Source organism: Drosophila rhopaloa, unplaced genomic scaffold, assembly GCF_018152115.1.
Source record: "Drosophila rhopaloa isolate 14029-0021.01 unplaced genomic scaffold, ASM1815211v1 contig_115, whole genome shotgun sequence".
Taxonomy (NCBI): domain Eukaryota; kingdom Metazoa; phylum Arthropoda; class Insecta; order Diptera; family Drosophilidae; genus Drosophila; species Drosophila rhopaloa.
Window position 1 is genome coordinate 10,832,961 of NW_025334990.1, and position 16,082 is coordinate 10,849,042.

The following is a 16,082-nucleotide window of genomic DNA, read 5'->3' on the forward strand; positions in this document are numbered from 1 at the left end:
TCACTTGACTAAACATGGGTTGCATCTGTTCCTAGTTCGAGTTTATGGTGCTGGCCACGCCTCTGGTTCGTCATATGCATTTGCACAGATTACTAATCGACTCTTTGTCTTCATTTGATGGCTTCGGGTTTTAATTATTCGAGAAATGGTTTTCCAAAACAGACCGGGCCGCCGATGAGATGGAGAGCCCGCATATCTTAAACGTTCCGTTGTGCTATGATGGTGTCTCGAGCCCATTTTCAGGTGTCTGTTAATTTGTTTCTCCCACCCCCCTTCTCTCCCATTCCCCTTTGCCATTCCCATTCCCTATCCCTCCACCGCCCGTTGGGACTGCCTTAAACTCGTCTGCGTCCATAGTTGACCCTCTTCGTCTTTGTTTAACAACAAATGCTTGACTTGGGCCAAGGTGTTAAAGCTTGTCTCCGCTCTACGGGCCTCAGCGCGTTTTGAGTTTCCATTTTTAACCATTTTTTGGGTTTCGAGAACCGCTTTCCTTCTTAGACTAGTTCGGCTCGTAGGCTTTATAATTTATGATATTCGAATGGTTTCTATGAAATGCTCTGTGGAGCCCAGAGATTGCCACAGATTCGGGGCCGAGGCATGTCTGATTCGGTTAGATGGGCAGCGGAATTGGCTCGGAGGAGGGTTGTCGGCCGGGTTGCATGCATTTATAATTCAATCACGAGCAATTAACTAGGAAAATGCAGGAAAAATGCACGCATAGCCTGACGAAGAACAAAAGACTTAGGCAACAAACTTGAAATTTCATTACTTTGCATAACCGCCCCGCCTCCTCGCTCCTCTCTCCCTTTGCCTCCCTTTCTTGTGCGTTTTTGACAAATTTGTTTGAAAATTTCCAAATTGAAAAGATTCATTCATCAGCGGGCCGCTCGCATCATCATCATCAAGGCAGGCAGAAAGGCAGGCAGGCAGGCTGGTTGGTTGGCAGGCAGAAGCTGGGCTCAGGCTATGTTTAATGGATTCCAACAGCCCGTTCGTCTTTGGGTCTTCGGTTTTTCGGTGCCCACACCACTACCGCTGGGATGAAGCTCAAAGGTCCCATGTGCGATCTGACCCATTGTCGTTATAAATTAGCGCAATCAATCAACTCACTTCACCTGATTCGGCTGTAGAAGCGAGATAGCAGCACAACAAAAAGATTCCAGACTCCAGATTTGAGTTTTCAGTTTTCAGTTTTTGTGATTTGAGATTTCAGCCAAACGAAAAAACAGGTTACCGGAGATGCAGATAGATAGGGCCAGCGAGAGGGGCCAATGCCATGTCAGATAGATCAGAACAAACCCAGACAAATTTCGGCACTTCGTCAATGTCAAAACGACGAAATCATTGACCAGTTTTGTTAAATTAATCAGCGAAATCGTCTAATGGTCCCATCGAAATCCCATCGCTTCGAGTTCCAGTGACTAAAATCAAAAGTTATGTTTTAGCTGGAAATGTTCACTCGGGGCTTATCGCACTCTCTCGTTTGCCTATCAAACTATCCCAACCTATCCAGACTATCGACCTTTCATCTCTTTTTGTTCTTCCCGGGCCAATGTTAACAAGAGGAGACTCCCAAGAAAAGGCCGTTAAGCATCGCTCTGGTCATCCCCAGCCCCCGATGTTTTTCAGGTGTAAAATGAAAGAAGGTTTTTCATCAGATCCCAAAAGTGCCGACCATAAATTTCCAGTTGGTAAACCTTTTTCCATATAATTTTCCCCATGCCCCCAAGGGGTTGCACTTAACCGAGATGAAAAGCGATTCGACTCAGAACTCTCCCTTTCTTCACCGTGCCTGCCATTGGCCATTGTCAGGATTATGATATGATATGATTCAGTTTCGATTCGATTTGCCGGCTCAATGCTTTCTTTTTACGAGTGGGAAATGTTTTATTTTGATGGCGTAGTGTAAGGTGTTCTACAGCACATCAGCACAATGTCTCGCATTATGCTCACCACAATGGAGTTGACTGTTCGGATGGCGAAGTGCCTTCAATATGATTCCAGGTCGCTGGTGCATTGATTTCTTTTTATATACATATATTTCTTACGTAGCTGCAGGTGCGGAAGCAATTTGTTTAGAATTTTCGCTGTAAACGCACCAGCAACTGCTACAAGTTGCTGAGAGGCACTGCGGACATTAAATAAAAGCGAAAAGAGTAAACACACAACACGAGAAAATATTGCATGCAGCTCTCGGTCCTCGTATACCATATGCCATATAGTATGGAGTATGGAGTATGGAGTACGGTCGCCAGTGCTTGTGAGCATACAAATATGCAAATTATTGTGCACACAGCGACCACGCCAACAGCCAACAACCAACAACCAAACAACCAAACAACCAACAACAACAACAAGGAGGAACTGGCAGATTTGTTTGCCCTGCCAGACAGTCAAGTAAAAAACTGAGCCAACGACTTGATCGCCGCGCAACTAGCCAGGATGTATTGGCCAGGCCCAGTCAACATACGGCTAAAATATATGGGCCTGAACTTGAAATTTTTATAGTCGGAAATTAGTTCGAAGGAGTGAGTGTACAAGTAGTTTCGGGATATCTAATATGCAAATCATTTGTATGCCCTACAAACATTCTGGTCCGGCACAGAAAGCGAACATTATTTTTAGCACTTAAAATTTAAGAGTATTCCCGTTGCTTTTATTATTTTTTACACTATTTGGGCTTAACCAAAATTCTATTTATTTTATAACCATTCCGTTACTCAGTGTATACTAACTTTAATAGGTTTCCCAGTCGCGGAACAATAGAGTTTTCAGGTCAGGGAGTTAAATAAACGGTCAAAGTAACTTGAATCCCAGTTCATAATATGTTAAGCAATAATTCGTTGAATTACCCTAAGTACAAACTATTACGATTAATTTTTATGGAGAAATACAACTGAGTTCTGAGCAACATATTTACAAAACTTAATAATAATAGCTGGGTGAAACCAAATTCAAACTTCATTATAAAATTATTTGGTCAAGTTATTATATAAGCTTGGCTAAATTCTTTTAGTTCATTAAATGCTTGACCAAGTCTTAGCCTATTAAGTACACAAGGTACCAAAACAATTTTACAAACTAAACCATGAAAATTGTAATTTATATAAATAGTAAAATGAATCAATCTATGAGGTTGGAATGAAAGGACTGTGTTATTTTTGGGCAAAGTTTAATAAAGAGATCGCTATAATAGCCTCACGAATACTTTTTAAACGAAAATCAAAATATATCTATTAAATTATTAATACAAAGTAATAATAAAGTGTTCAAGTTATTATGAGCCACAGTTATTGGTCAGTAAAATATAGTTGTGTTTTTCTTGTGCCACAATGTTTCAAAAGCATTTTAATTTCTTATATTAAGTTAAATTACATTCTTTGCCTCAGAATATTCATTGATAATCCGGTTCACACAACTAAAACTTTATTCTGGGAAGATGGTTATGAACGCCATTAACTTTTAGGATCTGTTAGCCTCGAATCTAGATCAAAGAAGTTAATTGTTTTCAATGTGGCACCTTTTCAAGAGCTTATTTATGTGCTCATATAAGTTATACTTTGATCAGATGTATGTATTATTTACAGAATTGCGAGTCAACGAGAGGCAATTAGAAGTGGGGGATTAGCATTAGTGGCATTACGTTTTACGGGGCCCTCGGGCTCTATACGATCCAGTCGTAAAGCGTTTTCCTTTCATTCGCCAGTATTAATAAGTTCATAAAGCCGGTCCGTGGATGTTTTCATATTTGTATGGTGTTTGCAGTTTTTGGCCCATAAACCGTGTAAACTGTAAAGTGTAAACAAAGACGCGGTTGGTGGGCGCATTGGATCTGCGAGACTGTGAGACTGCGCGTTGTCCCATCTCAGGTTGCTCTATCTCGGCTCCTACGTTATTCCGTTCATCTCAATTATATTGTTTTATTATGGTTTCATTCTGGGTAGAGATGGCCAGGCCCCTCCAAGCCACCAAGTCACTACATTGTACGGCCCGGAGCGAACCGAAATGGTAAGACGATATTCGAAAATGAGTTCTGTGGCCGGGACGCGAAGTGGAGAACGTGTTAAAGTCACAAGTTCCCTAACACGTCTTTAGGTTATTTGATATATTTATTAAACTAGCCGAACGCCGAGCTCTTTCACTCTGCTGGATATACTTTATCTGGCGCGTCCGAAACGGGTTATCAAAATATCTGTGCTCAGCTGAGGCGTGAGTTGATTAACTCTCGGCTGAGCCACATTTTTTGGTAGTTAGCACACGGGGATAACTATCCGCCGAGTGGCCATGGCCATGGCCATGACTAGTCCCAGCCAGCTCCATGCCGCTTGCACCACTTGGTTCATTTCATTTTTATTTACGTGAACTACTCTGGTGTCCAATAAAATATACGCAGCGAAATCAGATGCAAAACGTGCGACAGGGAGGCAAGAGATTCTCAGCATCTTGTCGCTGAGACACGCGGACGCACTTAATGAGCAGCGATCTTAAATCTTAAAGTCAGACAGGGGCGGCGGGCCAAAGGGGGGGTTCTTCGATGGAGACGTTGTATCCACAAGAGCGTGTATCTCGAGCCCATGTATGTGTGTGTCTGTGTGGAAAGTATCTGGAACTGGCTCTGGCGGGGCTTCATCTTTCTGCACTCGAGCTCTGGAGATCTGAAGAAGAACTGGAGGTCTGGAGAGCTGGGGAACTCGGGGAACTGGAGAACCAGGAGAGAGGCAGCTCTCAAATGCTTATGAAGATATTATGAAAAGCAGCACAAGATTCAGACCCCTCTGTATGTGTGTGTGTGTATCTGGAAGTGGAGCCTGCATTATGTGGCAAGTTCCATCTCCATCTCCAACTCCATCTCACCTGCAAAAAAAGATCAATGACAATTTATTGTCATGACTATGTAAGTTCTCACAGGCGCAGGCGTGCTCAGATAGCCAGATACTCGTGTATCTGCATCTGCATCTGCATCTGCATCTGTTGGATGCTTTTCCATATTTCAAAGTGACATTCGACTGGCGCATTTCGTTCGGTATATTTGTGGTTTATTGGTTGTAAAAGGTAAAATGAAATCTACTTAGGCTGGTTCCTTAGACAAATATCACACACATTGTTAACGCTAGCTAGGCTTAGTTTATACAGATACATTTACGGATAGGTAATCTTAATACTCATGCATAGAGTCTGGCATTTACAAGTTAGGTATTTTAGTTCAACTCCAGTGGATCACCCCTTAATACTCGGATCTCCTTTGGGGGCAGTGGCGTGGTCAGTTAGATCTCCTTAAGAATATATTTTGCAAAGACTCTAATTAGGTTAGATTACAATTTGATGGTTCAAAATTAAAGGATATTAACATTTTTCTAAGACCCCCCTTTTGAGATTTGCCACTGACCAAGCCACTGACCCCTTGACTACCACTATCCCGATCCAGATGAAGATGCATCCACTGCTGCTCCGGTATTTACAGCTTATCAGTCGTGTTGGGAACTACTGGCTACTGCTCCAGATTCATTAGCTGCCCTGGCACTTCTGCACCTGTCCCAGCACCCGATCGATGCGCTCCACCAGGATCTTCACGGACTTGTCCGGCAGTGAAGGCAGCACATCCCGCACTCCGGCACTGGTGGTCCGCTCGAAGAGGTCACGCAGTCGTCGTCCTGCTCCCGCTGCCCGCAATCGACGCAGTGCCTCGATAGTGGGCCGCCGGAAGACGCACAGGTTGTCCAGCAGGAGGCTGTGGTATGCCTCGTACTTCTTCAGCAGCCGGTAGCCATGGAGCAGGCCACTCTCGTTGTCCAGGAAGACGAGCAGCTGCGAGGCGGACTGGCGGGCCAGATTGTGAGCCGGCGCGGCCATGATGTCGGCGTTCCATTGGAAGTTGTACAGGTTATTAACCACCCGATCGAGGTTCGCGATCAGGTAATCGAAGACGATTAAATCGGACCATTGTGCCAATTCAATTAGTCGCTGCACCAGCGCTCCGCTGGCAGTGGCCGTTGCCGTTGCCGTTCCTGTTCCTGTTCCAGTCTCTGTCTCCTCAATCGCACTTGATTGATGAGCGGAGCCCGGCGAAGTGGCAGCCCCCAACCGCTTGAGTAATCCCTGTGTCTGCGCCGGCCTTTCGGGCTGCATGTGCCGCGTCAGGTTCCAGACGTCGTGCTTGTTGAGGTGCCGCTCCAGCGGCTGGAAGGGCTGCGGTATCCCGGCCGGCTCCAGATCGGAGAGCCAGCGGGTCAGCACCACCGGACGTCGCTCCTTCCACTGCGCCTGCGTGATGTCGCCCAGGGCAGCGGACCAATTGGGCGTACTGGTGTCCACCACTGTGGCGGCACTCGGGGCCAAATTGGTGATGTTCAAGAGTTGACCCAGATAGTAGCTGAAGATCTCGCCCTGGATCTGATCCGTGTTCTGGCGGTAGCGGGCACAGGCCCGAGTTCCATCCGCAAAGACCACCAGGCGGTTCTGCATCCGTCCGCAGCCCTGCTCCAAGCGGACCACTCGTCCCTGCTCGCCCACAAAGCGCTCCCAGGTGAGTTGGTCCTTCGAGGCGAATCCCTTGGGCAGAGCCTGCTCCACAGTGGGTCCCCAGAAGACGTCCTCCTCGATGAGGCCTGCCTGCGGTTCGGTGGAGGGACTTGAGGATGGGGTCGAGGGGGAACGAGGTTTCTCCTCGGGCTGAACCCTCTCGGGCACCTCCTTAGATAGCCTCCTCTCCGGTCCCTTGCGATATCGTCCACTGGCCGTGCGCTGCACATGGAACTCCTTGATGCTGTCGTCGTTGGTGTCCAGTTTCTTCACCACCATCGAGTCCGGGGCATCCTTGTCCTGCTCCAGATGAAAGGCATTGCGAAAGACCTGCTCGGCACTCAGCTCGGCGTCCGCCTCCTTGATGAACTCCACGCGGTACGAGCTCAGTACGGGCTCCACGGCAATGATCTCCTCCGGCAGATCTGGCGGGGTGTCCGGATGGCGGGGCAGGCCGAACATGGGCACGACCACGCCCAGTGCCATGCCAAAGACGAAGGCGGCCAGGATGCTGAGCAGGCAGGCGCGCCGCTGCAGCGATCGGCGCCGTCGCAGCGTCAGCAGAGTCATGTGGGTGGCCTCGCTGGGATTGGGATTGGGATTAGCCCGGTTCTCGGGCGCTGCTATCACGCTGCAGGTGAGTTGCTGGTGCTGTTGGTGCTGTTGCTGCTGATGATTCTGCTGCTGGCCGCTCAGGTCAAGGCCCAGTTGTTGCTGTGCTTGCTGTAGTTTCTGCTGTTGTCCCGCTTCCAGGCGCTTGATGTCGTACATTTTGCCGGCGAGCCGAAGATCCCGATCCCTAGTTCCCTGTTGAAGCCCAGACCTCAGGCTCAAAGTTCAAGCCGCGCATGGGGGCCGGGGATGGGGGTAGTCGGGGATTCAGGGGGTGGTGCAGTGTTGCAGCGTTGCAGTGGTAGTGCAGCCTCACAAAATCGTGAAATTAATTTCTGTCTTTGTTTAATAAATATCGATGGTTCTCGGTTGTTGCTGGTTGCCAGTTGCTGTTTGCTTCGTCCTCCGCTGGCGTTGGCGACTCGGAGACCGGTTCGAATTTTTCCTCTACGATTTCCACAATTGAAATTGAAACAAAAACCCAGAAACGTGCTCCTCCTGCTGCAGCTCCTTGATCGCTCGCTGATCGTCGCTCGTTTATTTATTTTTATACTCTCCGCTGGATCGCGACGCTTTTTTCGCTTTTTTTTTTTCCTCCTTTTTTTTCGGGTTTGAGTTCGGTTTGGGGTTTGGGGTTTGGGTTTATCGATCTATTTTCTGCACGATCACTTGCTGTAATTTTTTATTATACATTTTTCTGGCCGTTTGTTTGTTTGTTTGCTGGCGTTGTAAGCCCGGCGGGTTAATATTTTGTGGGATCGCTGTGCTGGCCGGCCTGCCCTTCAGCTAAACTGTTTCTCTTTTTGTTTTTAATTTCTGGATTTGTGCAGTTTGGCGATTTCGGTGCGCCGATAAAAGCAATTTCGTGGCTTTGAGCTATTTGCCACACCAGCTATATATATATGTATATATATATATATACAGACTGGCACACACTGGCACACACACACACTTTGGCACTCTGGTGGGTTCGCACTCGAATTCCCAGATTCCCGATTCGCCCCGATAATTGCCCGCGAAGAGCAAACAACGCGACAAGTTTTGCTTTTGCTCGACGAACGATGTTTGGGCCCAGGAAAAAGACAAAGTCCTAGGCTCCGCTTTTTAGGCTTTATCAATTTAATTTCTTGTCTCGCACCTCGACTTGCTTTTATTTCGCCTCGCTTTATTTTAGGCTTTTTGTCCGCATTCGATCGTGGTCGCTGCGCACCGAACGATGTGAGGAATTTTTATGCCTCCGCTTTATTTATTTCGCTGTCTATGTGTTTCACTCCTTGCGACCCGTCGTCTCGTTCTGCGCGATCTTCAGTTCGAACGCGTGTTTAGATTGTCGCACTGTATCTGAATCGGAACCCAGGTTCTTGTATCTTGTATATTGTGTCTTTTATCTTGTATATTGTTTGTTGTATCTTGTTTCTGACGGATGTGCGACTGCGCGCCTGCGTACCGCTCGCTTCGAGATTCGCTGACAGACTGGCGGACGAGCGGCTCTCGCCGGGCTTAGTTAAAGACACGCGGCTGAGCCGATCTGGCTCTCTCTCCCTCTCCCGGATCCTTGGCTTCTTGCCGGTTTTGAGTGGAGTGAAACTGGTACGCTCCATTCTCATTTTACACCTCTCTACATCAGCTCTCTCAAGCTGAAAATAACAAAATAAATTGAATAGACCCAAAACAAAAGGAATTATTTTTAATAAGACTTTTAATTATTGAGCCCGCCTTTGGGTGTGTCTAGAAAAAGTGTTAAGACCATTATAATGTTGATTAAACGAATATGTGAAGATTGCTTTAAGAAGACTGTATTGTTTATAAACACTAACTGAGAAGCAAACCAATGTTAGATAAATAACAATGGGAGACTTATACTTATGAAAAAAAAATATTCGGCAAAAACCAATTTTAATAAATTCGATTATGCTTAATTCCTTAAGTTTTAATATAATATTTTTTAATAAATAAAACAATAGGATAATATTCAAACCTTTTTGTTTAAAGATTTCAGAAAGAAATAATAAATACGTTTTTATCTGAAGTCCTCTGCGATCTATATATTAAATCTATATATAGACATGATTATATCTTCTAACAAAAGAGAATGTAACACAGAGATTTTATTTTATTTGGGGACTGCGTTAAAAAAGATTTCATTGTGCTGATAGATTAAGAAGAAATTAATATTGTATCGGCTTCGCGTAGATGGAATTATTTTTAATTTCATATAAGCCACCAGTAAGCTTGACTACAAATGCTAGTTCATTGCCTGCATAAATTTTTCCAATAAAACTATAGTTTGACAGGGGCAAGTATTGTGGAACATCTTCCGAACCGATTTTCAATTGCCTTACGGCCAATATGGAGTTCTAGACAAAAAAGAAAACACTTTAAGTTACCGTAGTTATAAATATTAGTATTAAATATTTAACACTTACTTTCTTGAAGGGACATTTGTCTGGAAAACTAACTATTGACTTCCGAATAACATTGTAGTAAATCCCTATTAAAGAAACTTTTTCCGTGTTCTTTTTTAGGCTACAAAAGTCCAATTTTAGATTCCTTACACGTATCATCTTTTGCTGGTTTTCGGGAAAGATCTTCGCATCGCAAACTGCCGTAAGTTTGTCAACTGCTTTCTGATCACTAACAATCGCCAAAATGTTCAATGCCAGCCGCGAATGTAGCTGACATTCAACCTTTGAAAAGACTTTGTTCCTCATCGAGCAATTAATGCTGTTGAATATTATTTCCTGAAAAGTATAAGCATGCATAAGGAAAACAATGTAAAATTAAAATATATAAAACTAGATATGTAAGAACTTAAAATCCTATCCGAAAATACAATAATTGAATTATAAAATGTTGTAAAAAAACTTTAACAACAAATTATAATTTGAATGTACAAACCTTTTTAGTTTCCCCGACGGTGACTAATATCCACACCAAAAGGGCCATGGCCGAAAAGATATGTTTGCTTCGATACATTTTACAATACTGAAGTCTAGACTGGCTGTATCATTTCATGAAGTATTTGCAATGAAACACTTAAATGGGTCATTTCAATGATAGATCAGATAATAAGCAAAATTATCAAACCTATTCGGCTGAATCGATATCAATTGCCAATTGAAGTACATGTGCTCGTATTTTGACATTCTCATGTAGATAATCATGTATATTTACTCTGAAGAGCTGAGAGCTTGATTTCCACTCAATTCACCTGAGCGAGCAAAACACCTTTTGAGAAACCTCTGGGAAAGATAGAGAGAGAGCGCATTCTGTGGGAGGCATTTTGGAGTGAGTGTTGTTGTTGGCAATGTTGATTTTTATGCTCAACGCGGCACATTTGCTGCGCCACATTAAGAAACTAGAATTCGTCCCGAAGAGAGTGGTTCGAGGAGCCCGGGGAGGCGCTCCGATAACGATTACGTAGTGGGGAGCCACTCACGGCGACTTTCAGGCACTTCCTTCTGAAAAAGAATATCCTTAAAGCAGAAAGGTTTCAAACAAAAAGTTATACAAAGAAGGAAATTATAAACTGGGAACTTTACGTTAAACTTAAAACTTGAAAGTGACTCAAGGTGTCAATCTATTTATGTTGATGAGAACGTTAAATATACATATCTAAATATGGCTTCGGAAAGTGCCAAATATTATGTTCCTCCAATTCGCTATGACTTTTTTTAAATATTCAAAAGCTTGATAGTCACTAATGCTAAAAAACTATTTCTATTGGTGACAAATTGACAAATGTATCTTAAAAAAAATATTAATGATAACATTAAATATGGCTTTGGAAAGTTCCAAACATTATGTTCCGAAAATTCCCAATGACTTTTATTTAAATATTCAAAAACTTGAAAGGCTAAAACACTTTTTTTATTAGTGACAAATTGGTAAAATATAACTACAAACTATTCTGATGAGAACGTGAAATATGGCTTTGCAAAGTGGCAAATTTTGTGTTCCACCGATTCCCGTCGGCTTGAAATTCAATAATGCAAAAAAACTTCTATTAGTGACAAATTGACAATATATAACTTAAGAGATGGTGGTACGGGAAAAGTTTTATCCACAAACAGATTCTTATGGTTTTCTACAACAGTTTTAAATTTAAATAATCGTAATCTTAAAAAGTGCAATATTTTAGGATGTGTTAAATAACATATTCCTTAATTCCCATTAAGCTTTTCTGCGGCTTCTGCCTAAAGTGTGAGAAATAGAGAGGATGGGAAGACCCTACCTCATCAGGATTATCATCATTTTTCGGAGGACACAAAAGGGAGAATTGCAAAATACCCAAGGAGCGAATGGAACGAAAGAACGAAGGCAGAAAGGAGAGACAAACACAAGTAAAAATGGGATAGTTGAGAGGATCGACATTTCGATATCCACTATTATTTATAGTCCCTCAGAAAAGTAAGTTAAAATCTAAATAAAATGAAAGCTGATACCAAGTTTCTTTAATAAATCTCAATAGTTAAACGGGCAATATCAATTTCACTTCCTCCGATTAACTTGACACTTTTAGAGATCAGCTCATTATCGTTTATGACCTGGAACTTATAATTTTAAACCTAAAAGCCCATTACTTCAAACTCTAGGGCATAAAAATGATACGAAACGCTTTTAGGGTGATATCAAAATTATAATAATTGACCATCCGAAGAGCACGAATATTGTAAATTGTTAAATGCCCTAGAAACGCCCTGTATTGATATGCTAAATAAATATTTAAATACATATTGATAAGTTATTCGTGGCCAAAATTCATATACCCTCGTCGGGCTGGGTACGAAAACAGTTGGAAAAAATATGATCAAGGAATGTAGACATAACTTGACAGCGTGCTTAGAGAATTTCTACTCGGGCCCGAGGACAGAGTCGCGATCTGAGAAGACTCCGCTCCGAAGAGTGGGAATAGTCGGAGGAATCGGGAGAGTCGGGGAGAGGAGGCGTCCGGCAGAACGAAGATAACAACAACTTGGGGCCGCTGCATTCTTCAGTGTCTGCGTGAGAGAGAGAGAGAGAGTGAGTTGGTGAGAGATCCAACCGGGTTTTTTGACTCAGAATTGGGCTCACGATTTTTCGGGTGCAGTTTAATTTAATAAAGTGAGAGCATGTTCGGGCCTAATTGAATTTGCAGCGATCGAACCCGAAATCGGCGCTCGTATTGGCCAGCAAACAAACATAAAATCGAATGGATGAAATTTCCATTCGAAAAATCCACAATGCACAAGTTAATTATGCGCCAGTCGAATTTGATGTCTTTTTGAGAAGGAAAAAAAAAGCTTTTAAGTGGGATTTTGTTGGGGAATCGAACATTATCAGTGGAGCGCCATCAATTGGGAATTTCGCCGCTTCAAAGTTGACTCGGTTTCCATTTTGATTTGTCGCTGTTTCTGTGGCTTTTTATTTGCCATATGCCCCGCAGTAATGTGTCTGTTGAAATCGTCAGTTTAAGTCAAATTAATTAACATTAATTTTTGTGGCTCGTTCGAGGCATGAAATCAACCGGGTGGCTGAGCTCAGCTCAGCTCTGCTCTTTTCGTTTCTTTGGATGTGTGTAAAATTAATGTCTGTTTTGATGATAAATTGGAACTCGTTGGTGCTTTGTTTTATAGATTTCATTCCGGACTGACTCTTGCCAATATGGTGGGAACTAACGAACGGCTGGTGGTCGCTATAGTTATAGTTATGCCTTGGCCAGCACCATGCCCAGAGGTTAATCGAATTAAACAAATACCTGACAGAGAGCTGAACTCTTTGAAAAATGATCTATTATGGGACGGCCGTGTAACTGTGCCCTGTCTTCTCTGATGGCCTGTTGATGGCTGCCCCGGTCAGTTCGTTGCCTAAGTCTTTCGTTGTGGGAAACACACACATGCGAACACAAGAGACACTTTGCGGCCGCTCAGCTCTCGTTTTAATTATTTGCAGGCTACGTATAAATTTCAGGCCAAACGAACAGCCAAAGAACCCCAAAAAAGTTAAGTAAAGAAACGGGGAAACACACTGAAAGCAAAATCAATTTAAAGCTAAATTATGGCTTGGAAATGAAAAATGAATCAGTCAAAGGTGAGCAGAAAACAGAAATATCTATTTTTGCGGAACATAATGTGGCATTCAGTTAGTTGTAAATGTAATGAATGACATTTTAAATTGGTAGGAGTATTTCAGTTAAACTCAAATCAATTTCATTGCTCAAATGTTCAAATTATAATAAGTATGTACACAAATGTTATGACAATTATATTTGAAATAAGTCTAAAAAAATTCTTCTATTTTATGTATTTTAAAATTAAATATTTAATTAAGCAGCTAAGAAGAAATACAGAAGGTATTTACACAGGTATTTTCACAAAGTAAAAGGGTGGAAAACATAGGCCAATCTTTATAAAATCACATACTCTCAAATCTTACAAAAATTGTTTTTTTTTCTTCAGTGCAGAAACAGAAACGGAAAGCATTTGGCGAAGTTTGTTAAGCGCAAATTCCTGGGATGTTTGCAGTGCGCAACAATTTGGAACATTTTGTTGAACACAAGAGGAGCAAACAGAGAGCAGCCAGCGGAAAAATGAAGTAAAAAAGCCACGTACATCACCTTGTGGTCAACGAAAGTGAACTGTGAAGGACATGAGACACGGGCTGGTGCCCCGCCCCCTCCTTTGGCCGCCCTATTTACACTGGGCAGTCGGAAACTGGACGGAACTCGAGTGTTAGCTGCCTTTGTTTGCTCTGCTAGATTCCAGACCACTCATCCTAGACCCAGACGCTGGCGTCGTCGCTGACGATGACGACGTGGACGCCTTGGACGCCTTGGACGACCTCAAGAGGCAGGAACTCACTCACTGCACCACACTGCATCCAGTATCTCCTGGCACCTCGCCCTGGGATATCGTCACGGGCCGTCAGCGCCTCCATCCACACGGATCCTAGTCCCAGTCGCACTTGAGCCTCGGCATCAACCGCATCATCCAGCGTTATAGTCACAGTCGCAGTCGCAGTCACATCCCCATCCACATCCCCATCATCGCCACTTGCCACGGACTGTGGCTGCGACCTCGACTGTCGCGCCATCAACTTGGATGGGGTCTGCTCAAGCATCTCTGCAGACAGCAGGGTACAGTGGGTCCAGGGATTCTAGGATAAATAAATGGGTACACTCATATAACATGCAACAAAAAAATGATATACTTTTTCTTTATAGCCAACATTTTTGGGAATAACGATCTAAAATATGTGTTTAGCCCATTTATTTTGGCTCATTTGTTCTACAAATTTCAAGACCATATATTGCCTTGGCTTAATTTAAAATTTTTCTTAATTCTTAGTTCATTATTCCTGAAAAATGTGGTTAATTTGTTTTTCTGGATGTTGATTCTATAAGTTAGAAATCCTATAGATTTGCTATAGCTATGATAACTACAAGCAAGTGGTGATTCTAACTTTGCGATCATTTATTAGTATAATTATACAAGGGTAGTGGTACCACAAGGATATACAAGTAAGTAATCCTATTTTAAACAACAGGCAACCACTGTTTCGGGTCAGAACAATATTCCTAGTCAGATCCAGGGTCTGTGGCTGTGGTACTAGGTGCCAGGGCCTGACCTGAGTTAAACAAATTCATTAAAAACTCGTCACTTTGCGCAGATCACGCTGACTTGGCACATCTTGGCTGGGTGCCCATCCATCCGCCATCCATTCTCAATCCTCGTCCTCTGGCTGCAGTCCTCCACATCCACGTCCACATCCACATCCATGCTGGCTGGATCCTCGTGTCGAGCACCAGGCACTTGGTGAAACAGTGTGTGTTTTTTTTTTTGGACCTGGCCTGTGTTTCTGGCCAATGAAGTGCCGGCCACGTTGCTCATTTTTGTGTTTTAGGGCGATGGAAGGACTCTTTGGAGAGACCAAAGACCAAAGACAATATTATTGTAGCATCCCTTCACAGTGTGTTTGCACTTCCTACGGCAGAGCCTTGCGTTCTACTCCGCATGTTTGTATTCCGTTTCGAAAGGCACTTCAATCAACTTGATCTCCAGCACACCGGCGATCCTCGAGCCTCTTCCACTGGCATTTCTCTTGAGAAAGCCAGAAAGCTCCAAAGCGCGATTCGGCGACCGGCGATAAGCGGCGGTGGCAGTTGCATGCTTCATTGACATCTGGTGGCGGGGGCGGGGGCGGGGGCGATGGTGTTGCAGTGTAAAGCCCGGCTCTAACGGCGGCTCATAATTGTGGGACCTGAACCTGGCTGAGATAGTCTTCCAGGAAGTACGCACTGTGTGTGTTTGCCCGCCGCTACTGATGCCGCCCGTTGATGTCGCCATCAAATCAACGAATTCCCCAAACGCATCGCCACCGCATCGCCTCCCTTCCTCCTAACGGATTGGATGACTCAGACTGGTTTCCTTGGGGGAAGTGGGATTGTGGGAAGAGGGCCAGACCTGCGACGACTTTCCCTTTCACCGGCAATATGAATCTGCCGCCATAACATATATACTACGGTATACCTTGTAGTATCGCCCATATGCGCACGCATCGATCCGCAGTCATTCCCCGCCGCTGCCACTGAAGATATCGCTTTGCTATTCACCTTTTATGGCTGCCTGGAACCCTGGACTCGGATGAGGACCCCAAATCGAACCTGGATGGATCGCCGCCGCAGACGGCAAAAACCCCGAATAGCCGGCATACAAACGCGCCTGTAATTTTAAGGCCCAAGACCGGAGAATGGAGAATGGTGAACGGAGCATTCAGAACTCAGAACTCAGAACGATTCAGAACGAACCCAAAAACCCATGGTGAAGACCCCAGCCCAAGACAGGCCAAGTATGACGATGATGACAAACAAGGATACCAAACTCAGAATACCAAGGAATTCTTTGGGATAATTAAAAGCACTTAAGTAGGAATTTTTTCGTCTCTCTTTCGCTCTCTCTCCCTCTCTCCCT

General features: G+C 43.8%; 2 protein-coding genes across 2 annotated transcripts; both read right to left on the minus strand.

The window, feature by feature from the left end:
* Positions 1-5,017: 5,017 nt before the first annotated feature.
* LOC108047067 (extracellular serine/threonine protein kinase four-jointed) lies at positions 5,018-8,596 on the minus strand. Its single transcript, XM_017127124.2, has one exon. The coding sequence runs from the start codon at positions 7,291-7,293 to the stop codon at positions 5,509-5,511; it is 1,785 nt and encodes a 594-aa protein (XP_016982613.1). The 5' UTR covers positions 7,294-8,596; the 3' UTR covers positions 5,018-5,508.
* A 706-nt stretch (positions 8,597-9,302) lies between these two features.
* On the minus strand, positions 9,303-10,113 carry LOC123037274. Its single transcript, XM_044457318.1, has 3 exons — positions 10,033-10,113; positions 9,561-9,875; positions 9,303-9,491 (listed from the first exon to the last, which is right to left on the minus strand). The coding sequence occupies exons 1-3, from the start codon at positions 10,108-10,110 to the stop codon at positions 9,303-9,305; spliced, it is 582 nt and encodes a 193-aa protein (XP_044313253.1). The 5' UTR covers positions 10,111-10,113.
* Positions 10,114-16,082: the final 5,969 nt, after the last annotated feature.

What these genes read in the sequence shown, in the direction of transcription:
- LOC108047067 (XM_017127124.2), bottom strand. Translation starts at nt 7,293, where the DNA reads ATGTACGACATCAAGCGCCTGGAAGCGGGACAACAGCAGAAACTACAG.
- LOC123037274 (XM_044457318.1), bottom strand. Translation starts at nt 10,110, where the DNA reads ATGTATCGAAGCAAACATATCTTTTCGGCCATGGCCCTTTTGGTGTGG. An exon ending in CCGTCGGGGAAACTAAAAAG is followed by an intron (nt 9,876 to 10,032) that starts GTTTGTACATTC and finishes TATACTTTTCAG; the next exon opens with GAAATAATATTCAACAGCAT. An exon ending in ACAAATGTCCCTTCAAGAAA is followed by an intron (nt 9,492 to 9,560) that starts GTAAGTGTTAAA and finishes TTTTTTGTCTAG; the next exon opens with AACTCCATATTGGCCGTAAG.